General features: G+C 38.2%; 2 protein-coding genes across 2 annotated transcripts; one reads left to right on the top strand and one right to left on the bottom strand.

Annotated features, from left to right (window-relative positions):
* The first annotated feature begins 1,073 nt into the window (after positions 1-1,073).
* Positions 1,074-12,269, top strand: calcoco2 (calcium binding and coiled-coil domain 2). Its single transcript, XM_075457945.1, has 15 exons — positions 1,074-1,160; positions 1,624-1,811; positions 1,912-2,002; positions 2,875-3,035; positions 3,595-3,720; positions 3,840-3,965; positions 4,047-4,151; positions 4,231-4,325; positions 4,429-4,498; positions 7,528-7,695; positions 7,779-7,967; positions 8,392-8,508; positions 8,605-8,764; positions 9,961-10,001; positions 10,563-12,269. The coding sequence occupies exons 2-15, from the start codon at positions 1,632-1,634 to the stop codon at positions 10,725-10,727; spliced, it is 1,794 nt and encodes a 597-aa protein (XP_075314060.1). The 5' UTR covers positions 1,074-1,160; positions 1,624-1,631; the 3' UTR covers positions 10,728-12,269.
* On the bottom strand, positions 12,213-18,470 carry snf8 (SNF8 subunit of ESCRT-II). The gene is made up of 8 exons (XM_075457946.1): positions 18,080-18,470; positions 17,643-17,693; positions 16,421-16,559; positions 16,206-16,310; positions 15,933-16,005; positions 15,669-15,810; positions 14,272-14,346; positions 12,213-12,778 (listed from the first exon to the last, which is right to left on the bottom strand). The coding sequence occupies exons 1-8, from the start codon at positions 18,131-18,133 to the stop codon at positions 12,641-12,643; spliced, it is 777 nt and encodes a 258-aa protein (XP_075314061.1). The 5' UTR covers positions 18,134-18,470; the 3' UTR covers positions 12,213-12,640.
* Positions 18,471-19,732: the final 1,262 nt, after the last annotated feature.

The raw sequence follows: 19,732 nt of genomic DNA, 5'->3' as shown, positions 1-19,732 counted from the left end.
ATAAACATCCTCAGTGGACAACAGTATATTAGCATATTTTACATAGAATATCAAATATAAGAATTCCAAACAGATGTTTATTTTGTATGGGTGAGGATGCTTCACTTACCATTGACAATTTTAACATTGTAAAAGAGCTTTCACGTACATATTGGCAACAAATTGCATCAAATAAATAAGAATTATGAGATGGTTTGAAACATTTTCTTGAAAGTTCATCATCGGTAATTATCTTAATGTTCTCAAAGTGCTATTGAAAATGTACCAAATTCCCAAAGTACCCAAAGTTCTTTGAACAAAAGTTTTAATTCATGATGAAACTCTTTTAACATATTTGATAAGAACCTTTCTTACTAGTTCGGAACAAAATACAACAAATATATATACACGACTTAGAAATAAAATATATATATATAATTTATTAATTAGTTAATTACAATATTTGATCAGTTTAGCAGACGAAAAGAGTTTGTCTCCCTCTTGTGTTTTAAAGAAAACTACCAGTAAGAGGAAGGAAAAAGAGGGAGCTGAACCACATTTCCCAGAATGCAATCGTCCCTTCCGGACACAACGTAGCCCCCGATGCCTTCAGAGACACAAAAATAAAATGAATTTGTCCAAATTGTAAGTGCGCACAAATCGAGGCGAAATCAGAGCTAAACAAAACTGTGATATAAAGTTTGTGCAGTTACTTTGTAGATTGATATAAATATTAACAATTTTATTTTGCCTGTGTTTCCACTAAAATCAGTTATTTTGGTTTAAGTAGGCTTATAACCTTCACATAGTCACGTTTAAATTTTAAATTGTGGAAGTTTTTAATAGACGTAAAACGTGCAACTTTTTTCATTCTAAAGTACACAAAACGAATTATAGTCAAATTTTTAGTTGCATCAAATTTATTTTTTATTTTTTAAAGATTTTTCATTCAGGTTGATAAGCAATAGGTTTATTTGATAATATTTTGTTGACAAAGTATTGTATTTTTTCCTTTAAAAGAAAAAAAGAATAATTAAATTACTTTTGATAGAAGGAATATTTTCAACGTGTCGTCAGTTTTACGTATTAGCTCTTCAAATATCCAAGCAGCACCTGAACGCAGCACCCTGGCTCCAAGCGGACACGGGTGAAGCACTCTTCGGCGACAGCTGAAAACAAACGTAAGTTTGATGTGTTTTTCTTCAACTTTCGACGTTATTTTAAGGTTTTGGAGTGAACTTGAGTTTAAAACACTATTTTGTATCAATATTTCCCAGATTTAATGATTCTATTTTGGTCTGTAAGACTTTCTTTTTTTTTTTTTACTTTCGATTTATCTTTTTACGCAGTTTCTTTATTATATATGTATATATACATATATACACACACAGTATTGGATTGAATATACAGGCAAGAGGGATTTTAAAACCGAATATCGGCCTTTTGTTTGCAGAAAATAAATATTTGAATAATTTCTGGGTGAGAAAAGTAAAACCAGATTTTGCGTTCGCATAAATAAAACAAACAAGAACAACAGGAAGAAGAGGGCCTTTAAAAACAGCGGTGCTGCTTTCTGACGTAAGTTTGAAGCACCTGTTGTCAGCAGTCAGACTCATGAAATACCGTGTGTTTCTTGGCAAACAGACTGCAGCATGGAGAGCCCCACAGAGGCACCAGTAGGCCTATCAGCTGACGTCCCAGCTCCCACCTTCTCTCAGGTGGTGTTCATCGACATCCCAAAATCTTACCCGCCTTCAACCCCCATCACCTGCCGCTACACCCTGAAAGCTGCAGTCATACCCAACTCCAGGGACTGGGTGGGCATTTTCAAGGTGGGAAAACTGCCTTGACTCTATGGTTATACTCTGAAAGTGGTGAATCGAAGGGGCGTCTTCTTACTTCTAAAGTTTTTCTAACTTTTTTGTGATACAGGTGGGGTGGAGCACAATGAAGGATTACCACACCTTTGTTTGGGTGGAACCATTCCAAGATGTGGGGAGCACGAGACAAGCTGTGTTTAAGGGTAAGTTTAGTTTTCACTGTCACATAAAAGGATTAGGTTTTGTTTGCAATGTCTATCCCTGTCGAGTCTATAAACAGTTCAAACACAATTAATCCTTAAATCTGATGTTTTGGGCTCCTGTTTCACAAATCTGTGAAGACAGGAGATGCTAAATCCTGAATGCAAACAAGAAGGATTTTGATTTATATATAATGGATATATTTCTGGGTGAGTTTATCATTTTTTTTTAAGCATAATTTGTTTTTGGTCCGCAATTATTTACAGTATGAACAGCCATGAATGTGGTTTGGGATGAGATGTTTATGAGAAAACCAACATAAAACTTCTTAATCAAGATTGTTTCTTTTGTGTGGACATAAGTAAATAGTTGTTCACCTAAAAACGGGTTTTATGTTCTCATATCGTTTAATTTGAAGGATTTTTGGGGCACCCAAAGGATAGAGGCCCCCATCATTTGACTCAGGTTCATCTGAGGACTCTAAACTGATGTGATGTACAGTATTTTGTTTTGTACAGGTGCTTTAAACTCGGTTGCTGACACAAAAAACAAAAATACATGTCAGATTTTCTGACTTAAATATAAGTTGTTGACAGAAACATCAATCATCTCCATTTAGTTGACGAATCGTCACAGAAACCTTTGACTCCAGCATCATGATGGTCAGTTCTGTTTGAGTTTTAAACTTTGGAAAACTTGCTTTAAAATCAGTTGGATTTTAGTGAGTTATAGAACACATTTTTCTTTATTTTATGGATCAATAATCATCAAATAATCGACAGATCTAACAGCGACTAAAATAATCTTTAGGAACAGCATTGTAACTAGATTTAGATCTTGCATTCATTCGCGATGTTTATCTTTATGCTGTCAGAATACTACCTGCCTAAAGATGAGATCGAGTTCTACCAGTTCTGCTACGTTGACAGCGGCGGGCAGGTGAGAGGAGCCAGCACTCCTTTCTGTTTCAGGATTCCAGCGGAGGAAAGCGAGGACAGCAGCACAGACGACGACCTCCTGGTCATCACAACGCAGGTATCAAAATGCATTTCCATGTGGATTCACTCCGCACTGAATAAAGATACAAATAAAAGGTCAGATTATGGATTATTTTAAAGATGGAAGACTAGTGGTGGAAAGTAACTAGGCACATCCAAACAAGTTATGAGTTTAAGCTTTGTTTCAATTTCTATTTTAAGATTAGAATAATTTAAATGTCTCTGATAATTTCTTCCTCTGTTCCGCCACAGTTAGTGTTTTTACTCTTCTTTATTTACTTGATAGACTTCCTTGGTACTTTGTAAATGTAGATTAATAATAGAAAATACCATTTTAACAAACCGTGTGGAATTATTGACCATTCCTTCACAAGCTACCCTGCTGATGCACACGTCGATGTAACAGATGATATAATCTACAGCAGTTAAAAATGAGCCATTCTGATCCCTTACCCTTTTTCTTTTTTTTTTACTAGTTAATAAGCTAATATCTGACTGCAGGACTTTTTGTGCTTTTTGTACCTGTTGTGCAAAGCTGATCTCCACAAGTAGATAAAGCTTTTTATTTACTCAACATGTATATCTTTGTATCCCAGGAGCAAGTAGATCATAGTCTACGGGAGAAAGCTGAACTACAGAAAGAGTTGGACCAGATGAAAGCAGAAAATGAAACTTTAAGAAGTGATCTGCAGAGGGAGAAGAAAGAAACTGAATGCTTCAAGGTCTGCTTACCCGACTTTCTTTTCTTTTTGACTGTCTATATTTGCTCATCGGGAAAAAGAAAGTAGTCCACTTCCAATTGAACTTTGACTTGCTGACTTGGTGTGTTTGATTTGTGCAGGAGCTGAATGACCAGAGACTGACAGATCAGGCTGAACTGGCTGAAGAAATGGATCAGATCAAGGAGGAAAATAAAAAATTAAAAGGCATGTTGCAGCTGCAGATTAGGGAGAACGACCGCTTAAAGGTTTGTCCGCAGTTTATGTGTGAAATCTAAACTCAGTGCTGCATCGTCAGTGTTAAAACCTAACTCTGGTGTTACTGTTAGGAGGAGTTGATGATGCAGCTGGCAAAGCAGATGGAAATACAGGAACAGAACTCCACTGAGCAGGAAAGGCAGAGTCAGAGCTTGAATTCATCCAGAAAAACAGAGGTAAGAGGATTTTATCTTGCTAAAATCTAACACCAGCCTCCTCCTGTGCTCATATTTGTGTGTTGCATTTCTTCTGGAGAAATACGAGCAAGCTGTGATGAAGATCAATCAGCTCAAAGAGGAGCGCGAGGAGCTGAGGATGAAGGGTGATGCTCAAAGTGAGGAGATTACCAAGTGAGTCAAGTCAGCACCCTTATCTTTTATAAATGTAGCAGCTGTTAGGGGTTACTGCACAATGTGTTCAGGCCTCCAACGCTCAGGTCTCTGTGTCTTTTAGGCTGAAAGCCAAACTTAGAGAAGGAGAACGGGAGCTGTTCAAAACAACAGATGGCATCCAGCTTCTACAGGTAAATCATTTTGCTGCGTAATTATTTCAGCAAGACTTCATACATTCCTCCGCCAAGGCGAGAATCGATGCAGCAGGGGATGCACGATTATTTATGCCTGTTATTTTCAGCAAAACACAATAAATCAATAACGACATAGACTGCCGACTTCTACTGATAATTCTGGAACTATTTTAAGCAGCGGATTGATACACACGTAACGCTAAATTTAGTATTTAAAGCCGAAGGATCATGTATATGGAAAGACACTGACAGTGTAAGTTAGTATGTTGTGTCAGAAAATACTAGAAACAGCGTGGGGAATTTAAAGAAATGTATCTGCTTCCATGGAGCACGGAGAAGGGGAAAAAAGTCTAAAGAGGTCCATACTCAATCAGCTCTTATAGAATATGGAACATTTGGGTTGTGGTCTTCGTCAGGTTATGTTCCACAGTGTATACTCTTAGTGTTTGCATCTTTGTTGGCAGCAGAGGTGGAACATGGTCCAACATAGATGCTATTAAACTCTGATGTCAATCCAATAATGCAGTCTTGGCAGACTTGGTGTTGTTAATGTTTTTGAACACATCGCACAGAGTTCATGGAGAGGGCAGAGCAGGGTAAAATGAGCCAGTGGGTAAGTCGACCCACCCTGAGTATCTTAACAACCTTGCACTTTTATTGTCATGTGACCATTCATTATGAAAGAACCCATTATTATTATTATTTCTGCCAGACTATTAAAAAGAAGAAGCACATGGGAGGAGTGATGAACACCGATTTCCTTTAAAAACTGTAAATTCTTGACATATCTTGGCTGCTACATGAATGCCATTTAATCCAGGTCTGAGATTTTTTATGTTGCATGTTGGTTACCTGTCAGGATATAAAATCATGCAAATCATTCAGTGGGATATTTGTCTGAATTGATAGGGTATGTGGTGTTTCTCCCCCAAAATAGCAGCTGTGGAGTAAAGTGAGCCAAGTTTGAGGTTGGAGGAAGAAATGATTTATCTTGGATGAAGAGGGAGTTAAAGTTATTTCCACTGGTTTAAGCTGCTGTTGGTTTGTTAGTGCCTAAAAGAGGAGGAAAAAAACACTGGTTTTGCATTCAGATTTTTTTAATTGATAAGAGACATCCTGGAATTTGGTTAGAGGCTTTCATTTAACTTCTGGCTTCTTTTCTATTATCTTGAGGACCACATAAGTTTAAAAAAAAAAGAAAAAAAAAGCTCATTTTAACCCATTTAGGCCTAAGACGCCTGGAAAAGAATGCCTGTAAAACCTATGGGCGATTTCAGAAAGACCCCCTAAAACCTGAAGTTTTTCTGGAAATTCAGCAATTGTGTCAACGCCTACTAAATGATTGATTTCTCAGCCTCTGTAGCAGATAGAAACAAAATTCAAAAAGTATTTGAGAGCTTACACCTGTGGCTTTCTTTGGAAATTGAGTTTATTTACATACACCTTCACGAAAATAGAAAATGTAAAAAGTAAAGTGCAGGAACAGCACTATTTTCAATAAAAAAACAGTTATAAAATAAAATAAAAAGTAAAGTGCAGGAACAGCGCTATTTTCAATTAGAAAACAGTAATAAAATAAAATAAAATTTAATTTTATATTTAAATTATTTATTTATCTATTTATTTTATTGCCAGTCTCTTCGTACTGGCAGCACAAGGAGCCCATACACATTCCAATAAATGTTTTCATCTCCGGCACAGTTACGTGTGCCCACCTTGCCATCTTTGCTCGAGCTGGAGTCTGAAGTACCTGGTCACTGTATCTATTCGTCTCGAAAACGAGATGCGCCCAAAGCTCCTCAGTAAAAATATGATTAAATGCCTGCAACGGTGTGGCATCTGCAGGTAAATCGACTTTCACCCCTGGTGTGCGGTTGAAATCTCTCCGTCGATTACGGTGGTAATTGTCAGTCTTCCACTCACATTCAAACCCTTCAAAATCATCCTCAAACATATGTGCTCGCCATAAATCTCCATCAATTGGGTCAGCACGTTCTTCAGCATCATCAAAGCCAAGAAACTCCTCACAATCGCTACCGTCTGAAATATCTTCCCACTGAAAGTCCTCCATGCTTGTTCGATGAAACTTTTTTTTTTTCCTCGATATAACTTAACTTCAAAACAATGACACGAGGAACATGACGACACTCTCGTGTCTATTATAATGCATTTAATTGGTGCAGAGGTCAATAATTGGTGCAAAACAACCTTATACAGGAAAAAGACGTGTACGCTTTCCCGGCCTTAAAGGTAGAATAACGCAACAGCGCCCCCGGCTTTAAAGGTAGAAATGTGGCAACGGTTTCCCGGCCTCAATGGGTTAACACACTATCCCCTACTTGGCAAATGGAGCCAGAACAGTGAACACATTTTAAACCAGAGTTCACAGAACCAGTAGCATAATTTTAAACCCAATTCTAAATAATTGAATACTAAATGGCATGTTACCGGTTTATAACCTTTGTTACATCAAACTTAGTTTTGAAAGCAGATCAGGAAGAGGGTTATTTACTCTTCCTGATCTGGAAATCTTCAAAGCCTGTTGACTCAATGCAACTCTTAAACAGTCTGAGGAGAGTAGAAACTGAAAACCACTACCACTAAAATCTGAAGGAGAAATGAAATCAAATAGGAGTGTGGGAAATGAGTTTGAAACTTCACTGTCAAACGATGTTGTTTAGAAAAGAAGCTCTCTTGGCAGCAGGTCTACATACATTTGTCTCAAGGTTTAGTTTGAGAATGGTATTTGGAATCAGGTTACTTTTAACTCGGCTGCATTTTTCAATTTCCAGTACAATGTACACTGCAGTGATGGAACGGGTTTTTGAGCTCTATAGCACTGAGGACATTTGGTTAAATGGATTGGATTTTTGCCAAGAATGAAAAATATTAACCCTTGAGAGCAGAAACCATCACAACTTCCAACTTTTCTGCCAGTAAAATTTGAGCTACATACATTTTAAATCCAGGCAGAACTGTTGCAGTAACAGGATATGTTATTGAAATGTGTGCTTTACCTGTGGCAGGTGGACCTTCAGAGCAGCGAGAAAGAGAAGGAGAGACTCACTGCTGAGCTGCAAAGGTTGAAAAGCCTCACACACAACATGGACGAAGTGAAGAGGGAGAACCAGGAGTTGTGTAAGAGGCTGTCGCAGCATGAGACACCGCAGAGCGCTCCAAATGATGACCTGAAGGTGGGAATGATTTAAAGAACAGGCTGATGTTCTTGTTAAAATCCCATCGACTTGATCTCTGACAGAAGCAGCTTCCTCTTCAGGTGCAGTGTCAAACGCTTGCCAGGCAGCTGCAGCAGGCTCAGGCCAAGCTGGAAACTGAAAAAGAGGAGATGAGGAGCACCAAGAGACAGGCAGAGTTCCTGGAAGGAGACCTGGAAAAATGCAGGAAACAGCTGAGAGAGGTGGCCGCTTCGTATGAGCGTGAGGAACAGATGAATGGCAAATTTGAGGTGAATTCAAACATCTGGAATTATTAAAAGCTTGGTTTTGATTTTATATTTGACAAAAAGTATGTGGAGAAGTTGTTTTTCTTAAACTTAGCTGAGTGTGACCGACTTTGTTTTAAGTTTGTGGAACCCCTCCCCTCCTTTTTTGACATGACTACGGCATAGATGTACAAATATTCCAGTTCTACAAAAGGATCTATTTCATATATATGAACAGTTACACACAGTGTTGGACCTTTTTCTCAATATGAGAAAAGTCCCAGTGGCAGGTTCAACATCTGGTGAAAAAGGTTTTGGAATGAAATGCTTAACAGGTGTTCACATATTTTTGGTTATATTACAATACTATATATATCATATTTTATTCGGTCGGCTCGGTTGGTGTTGAAACTAAAGCTGAAGCTCGTTTCCCGTCATAATTTTTCAGATGCAGTTCAGAGACATGAATGAAATGATAGCAGATAAGGACATAGAGATTCGAGACAAGGACAACCGGATTATGCTTGTGACTCAAGAGAAAGAAGAGCTCGCCAAAGAAAACAAGGTACACACACGCCATCTTCACATTCGCTCAGCAGGTGTTCAGACTCTGGGTCACTTTTGCGATTTCAAGCAGCTGAAATGTTTTTAATTCTATCAGGAGCTCAGAGACAACATCGAGGAGCTGCGCAGAGCTTACGTGAGCCTCGATGCAAACTCAGCAGACTCGGCATTCTTGCAGCCTGACGTCGTCTCACCGGCCGACGACACTTCAGCCAGCTGTGACCAGCAGGAGACGGAGCTCCTGTATGACAATACAGGTGAGGAAAATATAATCACTTTAGCAGAACATGATGTTTCTCTTGTGCCATGAAGGGTCACTGAAGCTACAAAACAGTTGTGTTGTTTTTTTGCTTACCTGAACTTTTGATCGTGTTGCCCAGATAAATCTGAGACTTCACTACTGAGGGAAAAAATATCCGATTTTTCAGAGTAAATAATATTATTAATCGTGATTAACAGTTAGAAGACTTATTATGAACTCTTGGAATACATTTTTATTGATGTTAAAAGGATAGTTCGCCTCTTTTGACATGAAGCTGTATGACATCCCATATCAGCAACATCATTTATTAAATTTGACTTACCCCCTGCTGCGTCCTGTGAGCCGAGTTCCAGCCTCGTTTTGGTGTTGACGAAGGTAGTCCGGCTAGTTGGCTGGGGTTTAAAAAATAAAGCGTTTTGCTTCTCAAAACAATATGCGTTCAAAAGAGTAATACATTTAATAATACATACCTCACAATTGCTATTTTCTCTCTACCTTCGTATCACTTAAGATGATATTGCTAATATGGGATGTCATACAGCTTCATGTCAAAAGAGGCGAACTATCCCTTTAAGGCCCCAGTGAGTACAGACATATCATACGATGGGGTGTTTGTAATAAACTTGCAGTTTGCGAGGTTAACAGCCGCGATAAAACTGTGCTGTATATGAATGGAACCCCAATGACGTTGTTTGACATTATGATCTTTAATGATGCACAATATATTCTTGTATTTATACATTTGTCTGTCTTAATTTTCACTGAGGATTAAAAGCAAACATGTTTGACTTCGTCGTAGTTAGCCTGTGAAATGACGATGTTACGCAGTTAATGCGAGCAGCAAAACCTCATTCACTCTGTTTATTTGATGAAAGACTCCTCAACTCAGCTGTGTTGGCCTCAGACTTCTTTTTCTCCTCCTGTTTTGACTTTTACTAGAAGAATATCTTGGATTTTGATGGTCAACTTGTATGTGGGCGGAGTAAGTGGCTGGTCCAACTCCATCTTCCTGAATTGGAATGATCCAAATACAGATCGAAGTGTCATCAGGCAGAATTATTAAAGTACCAAAGAGGACATTAACAGATGTATCAATACTAAAGAATTCCTGTCTGCAACCTTAAGACTAAACAGTGAATTCATGTTTTATTACAACGATATGAAAATGACCTAATTCACTTTTTCTTACAGATAGCATTCGAGACCAGCAACAAGAGGAAGAGGTGGAGGAGGTAGGTCGAATTATTTCCTTCAGCACAGATATTTTAATAATCTTCATGAATTAAAGCTACAACCCAACTGTCCCGTAACTCAAAGTGTGTGTGATGTCAGTGAGCTGTAGTTGGTCGTGTGTTTCAGTTTTCCCATTTGATCTTTTCAGTTTGCCATGCAGCTCTTTACATAAAGTCTGTGCTGATTTAAACCTCGGTGTAACTGCAAATATCCAACAAGCTAACGCAGCAGAAGCAGGAAAACAATGAAAAATATGTAAAGTTGTGAGACCAAAAATCAAAATGGGGAAGAATTGTGTTGGAAGTCCGACAATAAAATAGGATTACGGCTCACAGAGAGTTTGAAAAGTGAAATGAATGATCAGCTGGTACGAGGGACTTTTCAAAGCATCTCTCACCTCCACAACATTTTAACGAGGAAAACATCTCCGGCTAACATGATCTCTGGATATCCACACGAGTGACTCGGTTGTTTACCGTTTATTTAAAGCGCACTTATAACGCAACACGCTCCCTATTTTGTTACCTGCTGTGATGCGGCTCCTCTATTTCTGTCCCCAGGGGTCGTTGGTGTGTCGTCACTGTCAGGAGACGTTCCCAGGAATAACCCGAGCCGAACTGGAGCAGCACGAGCAGAGTCATCGAGTGTGTCCCTTCTGCACCATGATCTGCGACTTCATGGAGCAGTCCGTGTTTGAAGATCACGTCTACGGCCACGAGCTGTGAGAGCAGCGTCGGGCCAAGAGTGGGGCTCGAAGGAGTCAGGCAGGTGTGGGGGATCATTGACGGTTTCTAAACCCTCTAAGCTTTGGGGTTAGGCTTCGGTTTGCTGTGGCGGCTCTTAAACCTGCCTGCTTCATCACAGCGAACGTCACTTCTTCACTTACCTTCGTCAGATGTCACCACTGCACGGTGATGCATTTAAAAAGACTAGACTGGTTTAAAATATCTGCAGAAGCAGAAAACAAAGTTGCCAAACTCGCCGTTTTTTTTTTTGTTTAACACATTAAAAGTAACCGTGTGTAACAGTTACCGATGACAAGTTGGAGAAAGCAACAGTCTCAAAGGCTTCTCATACACAACCAAGTGACAAATTTTAAAATAAAAAACAAACAAAAAAACCTAACCGTCAAGGAGAAAACACGCAACTTCCTTTGTTTTGGTTTTTTAACCATCGAATTCCATGTGGGAGAAACCATAGTTTTCATTATTAGTGTTTTCTGCCATAACTTGTTCTTAATTAGCTTCTTTGACAAGGTTAATTCATGCCTGAGCCTCTATTTCTCAAGTACGTGCCCTCAGATTCTCTCAAAACAGAATCCACAATCTCTTCTTCTTCGTGCCTTTTATGGCAGTATCACAGCCTCTGTGTGGAATCACCTGCTATATAGATAAAACTTGTTCTTTCTCACGTAGTAAAACCATAACTATTCATTACGCAATGCAATAAGATACCAGTAAGAGACTAGAAGCTTCGTCTATGAATAAGGACCATTTTGCCCGTAAATTGCATGTCTGAAATGGGTTAAATAAAATAAGTGAAAGGGCAGCAGGGAGCAGATGTTTTACCCTCTAATTTTTCTGTTTATCTTTACACGCACACAGAAGTTTCTGAACTCTTCTGTGTGTGTGATAATCTACTGGTATTGATCACCAGATCTCTTCTGCACCTTAAAAAGATATAAATAATCTGTGGTTTGTTTGGAGGGAAAACATCTTATATCAATCTAATTTGGTTAACAACTGCCACACAGATGCTTGTAATCGTCTTTTTCTGTTCATTTTGTGATAATACAAGCTAAAATTTACCATACATGTACCTTATGAATTGGTGGGGTTTTCAGGTTTGTTTCAATTTGAATATAAATACGATGATCATTTATCTTATGTTTCAGTGCAGGATTTGTGCTGTGCATACCAAATATACTGAAGTTTGAACAAACATCACATAAATACATACTGCGTATCAATAAAACAAAACATTAAAAAATAGCCGATCAAACATGCTATTAGCAACAGTGGAGAAAACTGTAAAATACTGCTAACAGGATTTGGCATGTGAGAGTAGTGAAATGGTCCTTTAAAGAGATAAACATGTAATTTTAAAATAAACAGCATTTAACCTAATTTATTAAGCTAAGCTTTGTAATTATATGTCTTTGAGGAAATTCATGTTGGATGACTAATGTATGGATTTAGGTTAGTGACAAATTCAAGCTGTAAATGCATTTAATGGGTCTTCTGAATCATAAAAACTCATACAACACAGTCGGTGTCGACTTTTTCTTTAAAAGTTCATCTTTATACAAGAAGATTTGATCACTTTTATGTTGTGCAGATTGAGAATTTTCCCTCATCACCCATAAAGCGAGACTCCCATCAAGACCAGACAGAATTTCTTATCCAGCGTGGCTGAAATTGAGCCCGTGAAAATGCATGCGCACCCGTTGCATAGCTGTGAAGAAGGAAAACTTTCCCTCCTCGAGTCCAAAAGTGATCTCAGCGGGATTTCAACCTGCCTGCCAGCTCCAGAGAACCAGCCAACTCCCTCACATGAGCTTCCCCTCCGGGCACATTTTGTTTACCAACATGTCTCTGATGCTGCCACCAGCTGGCGCGCCAAGTCTACCCATTACTTATTAAGGCGTCATCTGATTGGCTTCCTCCGGCGTGACATCACGAGAAGTCAGCTCAGAGAAGAGCGCAGGCAGCCAGTACTGCGGCTCTGCGGCTGCTTGAGAGTCCAGCCATGCCAAGCCTTCTTTTAGCAAATGATCCTGGAAATACGACACATGAGATGCACAGAGTATGAGAAACAACCTTAGAGTTGTTATAAATATAACACTTAATCACAATCAGGTCAATCAAACTAAGAAATATATATAATAGAAATGATAATATACTTCCCAGCACTGTCTAATAATCTTCTTTGGCTGTTACTATCTTAACTTATAAATGACTTTTCTTCTACTATCCCTGGTGCCAAGTGGGCCACCCGATAAACAATAACACCAATAATTTGCTGTTGTAGCTTCACTTCTGATGTGATGTGTGCAGCACTGATGAAGCTACTGTGGATCAAGTAATCAAAAAGAGGTTTTAAATGAAGTAATACCTTCTACACATCAGATCTGAATGTGTGAAACACTGAGTTAAACACTCAAAACAAAGAAAGAACTAGAAAATTAAACCATGACTCTCACTGGACTGCCTAAATCTCAAGCATATTTAATTTGATGTCATCTAAGACAAAAAAGGGTTCAAATCCTTTTTTTTTTTTGCTAGTAACAGGTTGATAAAGGCTCAAATGAGGTGAGGCCAAGTATTTGAACTGTTAAATAAGATCTAATGACACAGTTAGAGAAGAGGAAAGTTTAAAGTAAGGTATTTTACTCTGTACATGTACAAAAATACACATGAATTTGTTTTCATGCCGAAGAGGCAAAGATGTCGAGCAACCGTAAAGCATCAGTCTTCACTTCACTTATTTAATCAGGAAAGAGACTTTTTACAGAATTTACTGAGACTAAATGTGTAATACTGACTTAAACTGCTCACAGACAGACACCTTAAACATCCAACTGTCTTCTTGGAGTAACTGTAAGTTTCTATATTGAAAACATTTACGTCCACAGTGGAGCAGATAATCTCTTCTGGCTCACTCTGCTGTGTGGTATTGAACTTGCTGCGTTTTGACTGGTGAGAGTCGTCGTATATCCAGAACAATCAATATCGACGTCATTAAAGTCATCTGCGTCGTATGAATTTAAAATCACACTCTTCAGAGAAGAAGAAGGAATAGAGACTGGAAACTCCAACACTTGTTTTTTGTGCATTTAATTAGGCAAGGACCTTAAAAAGGAAGCGTCCCGTCATCAAGGCTCGACAGTGATCGATAGAGCTCAGGAAATGTTTAAGACGGCTATTCATACCGACCGGAGACAGTCCAATGATTATAAATAGATTTAATTTGATTAATGTTTGCGGCTCTGATTAACTTCTAAACCCAGACTGGGACAAATAGCAGATAAAGTAATCAACTAAAAGATCATTTTGAAGTTGCTAAATGTAATGGCTGCCCAACACGAGACAAACACCTTAACAGAAATGCTTTAAAACTAGCTTTAATGCATGACATTAAATAGAGTCCAGAAAATGTAGTTAAGACTTTTTAATAGGGTAATTTTTTTTTTTCAAGAATTGTTTAAAGACTTGCATTTCACTTAATTGCTTTTACAGAGGCACCAGAAATGAGCTGATGAGCACTTACCACGACGTGACAGGCTCGTTCCTTCTCCCATTTTAGACTCTCCTTGATCTCACTCACTGTGACGTATCCCTTTTTCTACAAAGAAAAAGACAAGTATCAATTTGCAGTAAACGGGCATAAACCCCTTTTTCAGGAGGTTTATGATACTTAGTTTTATCTCTTTTCTGTGGGTCTCGCATAAATACGTTGGCATACAATTCAGTCTTGAGCTGAAGTGTATGTGTCATGGTTTTTTATTATTATGTCTTACCTGATCAGACAACAGACGTGAGCTTAATGGATCTTATTTAAACCTGATATCTGTATCTGAAACTCTCATCATCATTATGACAATGTGTACATGTGTAAAAGTGGCTTTATGCCAATCAAACCTTCCACTCCAGCAAATATTGTTCCATAAAACATTGTGCATTTTAGCCAAACCTGCTCGCTCTGTGTCGCTTCAGCCCCAGCTATCCTCCTCTAATGGTGCCCATAAGCTGTCTGACTTCACCTGTTTGTAGGTGTTGCGTTGCAGAAATTCCAGACTGTTGCACTGATGGCTGGTTTTGCTCATGGCACCTTTTATAACTAGGCCTGCCGATATCTACCGTAGTGTGGGAAATAAAGAAGGGTTGTAGCCTAATCTTGTGGTTTCAAGCTAAAATGGATGAAGAAAATTGTCTTTTGAATGGCACCAGATGGATCCCTCAACAAGACCAACGTTCTCTGCCGTTACCGTCGATGTAAACAGAGTTATCACTACATCAAGTCTTAAATATCATTTGCTAACAAAACATACGACTGATGCAGAGATCCCCACTTCCTGTCACCAAAGGCAGACCATGCTGAGTACTTTGTGTAATAGGGACGCCTGGACAGCTCTCCCTGCGGCAGGTTAGACGCAGTTACAATGTGTAAGATTATTTTCTTAACGTGTGAATGTTACACATGTCAAAGAATGTTAGATTCAGGTCAAAATGCCCTTTTTTTTTTTTGAGAATCCTCAAGAATGTTCGACAGTTTTTGTCAGGACAATTTGTTTTGAATTGTTTCAAGAATAAATATAAGATGCATTTGCATAAAGAAATCTTATTTGTCTGCTCCAATGTTGGTAAGATTATTAAAAAATATCCCTTCAAGGTGCATTTAGAACAAATATTAGACGTGCAATCAATCATAACGATGGACAATCATGAGATTAAATATCTTAATCAACAGCCCTACTTAGAGCTAACATCTTAAGGACACGTTAACAAGGTTTTTAACTTGAATTTTATCTGAGGGGGACTTAAAGACTGCACATCCAAAATTTCTGTGACTTGAAAATTACACACAAAGACAGAATCTATTGCTAAAGTAAGGAATGTCCTAAATTTGGGGTAAAGCAATGAAAACAACTCAGACGGTCATCTTACCTCGGCCAGCTGTAGAACTACAGTGTGATCCATGTTGAGCTCTGCTGGGACTGATTGGACCAGGTAAGAATCACCCACAGGAATCATGCCAAACCCATTCCCCATCGCCTTTAGTTTTTTTATGGCTCTGACCAAGTCGTCTCTGTGAAGCACAAATTCAGTCATTTTAAAATAAAACACATTTTAAATTACACAAATCGACTTTATTGGAGCAGAAAAACTGAACAGAAACAACAGACGACAGAGTAAATCAGTGCTACTCACTGGCTCACATCCTGGGCATATTTCCCCCGTCCCTTCAACACTCTCAGATGGAGTTCATCCAGAGTAATTAACCCTATAATAAAACACATATTACAGACAATGAGCCAATCTTGATAGCGACATTATGACAGTGTTAATGACCTGATTGCCTTCAACTCTTGCTGATAAGTATTTTAAAACATTATGGATGATGCTGAGAACTAATCACATTCGTACAAGCAAGCCGGTCAAATACGGTGACAATAACTCCACTTTCAGGAATCAATAACAAACCTCCATTTCTGTGCTTCAGAGCGAGGCACACTTCAATTATCTGTACACCGAGCTCATAGTAGAAATCCCCCACGCCGAGCATCTCAGACCAAAATCCTTTCCCAGCTGTGGAAAAATACAGATTGATTGTGAGGCACAAGACAAATACTGCAGAAGCTGAGCAAACATGTTGCTCAGCTGTTATTTTTGCTGATTAAAATCCAAATATTTCTTACAGGCCAGCGGATCGACACCAATGGTGGCACACATTTCCTGAAACTGGACCCTGAACTGCGGGTTCTTGCGGATCTCTTGCTTGTGCTTGCTGGCAAACTCCTCCAGGTTGGACTTGAAGGTTTCCAACTGCTTGGACATCTGGCAGAAAAACACAGTTCAGTAAATAATCAGCTGCTATATGTTCTTATTAAAACTTTGTTTGTATTAATGGAGGCTGTCAAATACAAAAATCTGCCCCAAAAAGAAATATATATCAAACACGCTACCAAAATTACATTTCAAACTCCATCGTGAACATAAAGTTGACAGGAATGATTGAATCAGGTGCAATAACTAAACTGATAACCGCAAGTTTCTGTGCAAGTTCAGACTGTGAAGAACCTTCAGATGTCAAAATATTGTGACAATAGAGCTGAAACTGAACCCTTTTTCATTTAAGATAAATCATGATGATCATTTTGGATATATTTAAGGAATCTTTTAACCAAGAAATAGTCCAAAAATGTTTTTTCCTTTATTCTTTTATGGACTGATGGTCCAAAAACACATTTGTGACAGAAAAGTAGCAAATCTTTTCATTGGAGAGGCTGAAATCAGACAATATTTGACTATTTATGGATGAAGAAGCTAAAAGAACTAATGTTTCTTCAAACTGAACTCTGCCACCTTACAGCATAGACGTTAAGAACATGATAACAAGACTCAAACCACAAGAGACAACGATTTTGACAGATGACGCTGCGGTTATAAAAATCAGGATTTTAGTAGAGCAGAGCGACAGTCTGGAAATGTTTTACACGACAGCAAAGTAACACTTAATCTTAACGAGCTGACTTTCTGTCACCATTTCTGACACATTTAGCCGTCTGACTAAAGAAACAGAAAAATATGTGAATGAGAGCAGCTTTAATGGGAGTTCTGCTGTATTAGTTTACACTCATTATAAATTACATATTTTAAGTAAGGCAGTGTGTTGGAGTTTGTTCTGATGCATTGGATATGTTCATCCTTCTCCTCAGTACCTGTTTCAAGACAGATGTACAAAGTATCTCCTCTTGTTTTGAACAACAGTATTTATGGACACATTGGAACTAACTACTGGTTACAGACGACTCAAATCAGCTTTCTTCAAAAAACACTTTCATATGAACCTTGTCCAAAAGCAAGTGAGACAGACTTTAAACATGCAAAGTGTATCCGCAAAAAGAAACAGAAACTCACCTGGACAATTTGGTCCGCTGCAAGAACGGTCCCTCTTTCTTTATATTTGGCCTAAAAAGAAAAGCAAGAGAGTAAGAACACGGACGTAATTATAGAAATATGTATCCTGTCAGATCCTGTAAGAATTATATTATTTAATTAGTGAAAAAAATGGTATCGTATCTCAACATCCAAGTCAGGAAGACAAGAAGTACTCACATTTCAGACATAAATGACAGAAAGCTTGTCTAAAAGGGTTCAGACTCTGTTGAATGCTTAAGTTCAGGTTTTCTATCTAGTTCACTAAGCTAAATTATGGTTATTTACGGCAAAATAGTTTATTGCCTAAAATACGTTATCAAATTATAGTGGCAAATGTACTTCTAGTCTGTTACAGAAGCAGCAGATACCCTGGAGTTACAGTGAAAACACAAACATTAAAAAATCTGCAACAATACCTCTGCCAGCTTCTTTTTGGCAATAGCTCCAGCACCAACACCTCTTCGATGCATCCTGCTGACGTTTGGTCCAAAATACAAAACACCAATCTAAACTAAGCGTGGGTATAACGCAGAATAATGTCGGGTGTGTGCAATTTTTAACGTAAACAAATAGCGATACTTTAGGGCTAAGCTAGCTACACTCGCTTCTTCAAGTTTGTCGTTCACCAGATCTATAAAGTATCGCCTCTATACGCACTTAAGTTAAAACACTTTAGCTTTTAAATTAGCAGTCCACTGTAAAATTGAACTTGTTAATTGTCAAAATGTGAAATTTTCTGAACGATTTCTATCACTTTAACGTTCACTTATTGACACTGCTTCCATTTTGGGAAGAAGGAAGTCAAATGGTTTGCGCCATGTTAAGCTAACACATATGTGTACAGCGCCCCCTGCTGTCCTGGCGGCGGTTTCAGGCCCTTTTAAATTCAATAGTCGGAAATCACCTTCTGAACAGTTTTTCAGCAATACTAGATGAGCTGATCACATTTCAAAACAGTTTCCAAAGAGGCTCGTTTGTGCCCATGTGTACAATAAATTAGTTATGTGGGGATTCAGTAATGATTTAAAGGGCATCAAATAAGTGAATATTTTATTTACTGACAAATGTTTTGTATGTTTGATTAACTGTTTTGTCTCAGAAAACATGAAAATATTGTCCTAACAACCTCTTTGTGTTTGGAGGCAGGATCAATGACCAGCTGACTGAAGGGTGGTCATTGGCACAGAAGAGGAACATTCATTCATGTTAACTGCTTTTCCTCTTTTCAGTTTTTCACCAAGAACCCTGATAGAAACTGAATAAACTGTCAGAGAAAGCTGGCTCTGGGCTACTCCAGAGTCCCTGGAACTGATTGCATAGGGAAGAATGTTGCACAAGTTGCTCAACATAATGGACAACAAGGCACACCCTTTACATGACATAACAATCAAAACAATGAAGTGTGTTGAGTCAGAGGCTTCTTCAGAACTGCTGCAACGCAGATTGTTATAGGAGGTCCTTATTGTCCTTATAGTTAAATACTTATGGCTGCATTTTGTGTTGTTCTTCCTGTTTTTTGGTATCATTATCATGGAAATTAAACAGTGCACTTTCTAAACAAAGAGAGAATTTATCTCAAATCTATGAAGACAGGATCTTTATGGAAACTTAATAGGAAACTTCCTTTATGTCGTTATAAAGAAGGAATATGTACAGCAGGGTGCAAATCTTACACCAGTTCAAATTCTCTGTAAAATTAGACCTGGAATGAAAATCATATTTTAGGACTTTGTATCATATTTGTATTTGATAAACAAGCATTGCCCAAAGTCCAGAGAAGGTAGATTCCAGTGTTATTTCCTCTTTGGGAAGAGATAAAATCTCTGAGGGGATTGCATAAATAACTATGGCAAATTATTTTGGGAGAGACAAGCATGCAAAACTTTTCACACATAGTTCAATAATGTGCCTATACTGTTAAGTTGATGAATTACGAGAAGAATGTCATCAACAAACCAGTTTTTTGTAGAATAAAGACTTATTTTTCAATGGAATATGCCGGATCTAATAGATGTAACTTTTGTGTCTGTGAAATTTGGACAAAAATAATAGAAGACTGCGTAATTTAA

Source organism: Odontesthes bonariensis, chromosome 23, assembly GCF_027942865.1.
Source record: "Odontesthes bonariensis isolate fOdoBon6 chromosome 23, fOdoBon6.hap1, whole genome shotgun sequence".
Taxonomy (NCBI): domain Eukaryota; kingdom Metazoa; phylum Chordata; class Actinopteri; order Atheriniformes; family Atherinopsidae; genus Odontesthes; species Odontesthes bonariensis.
This window is presented reverse-complemented; position numbering and strand designations above follow the sequence as displayed.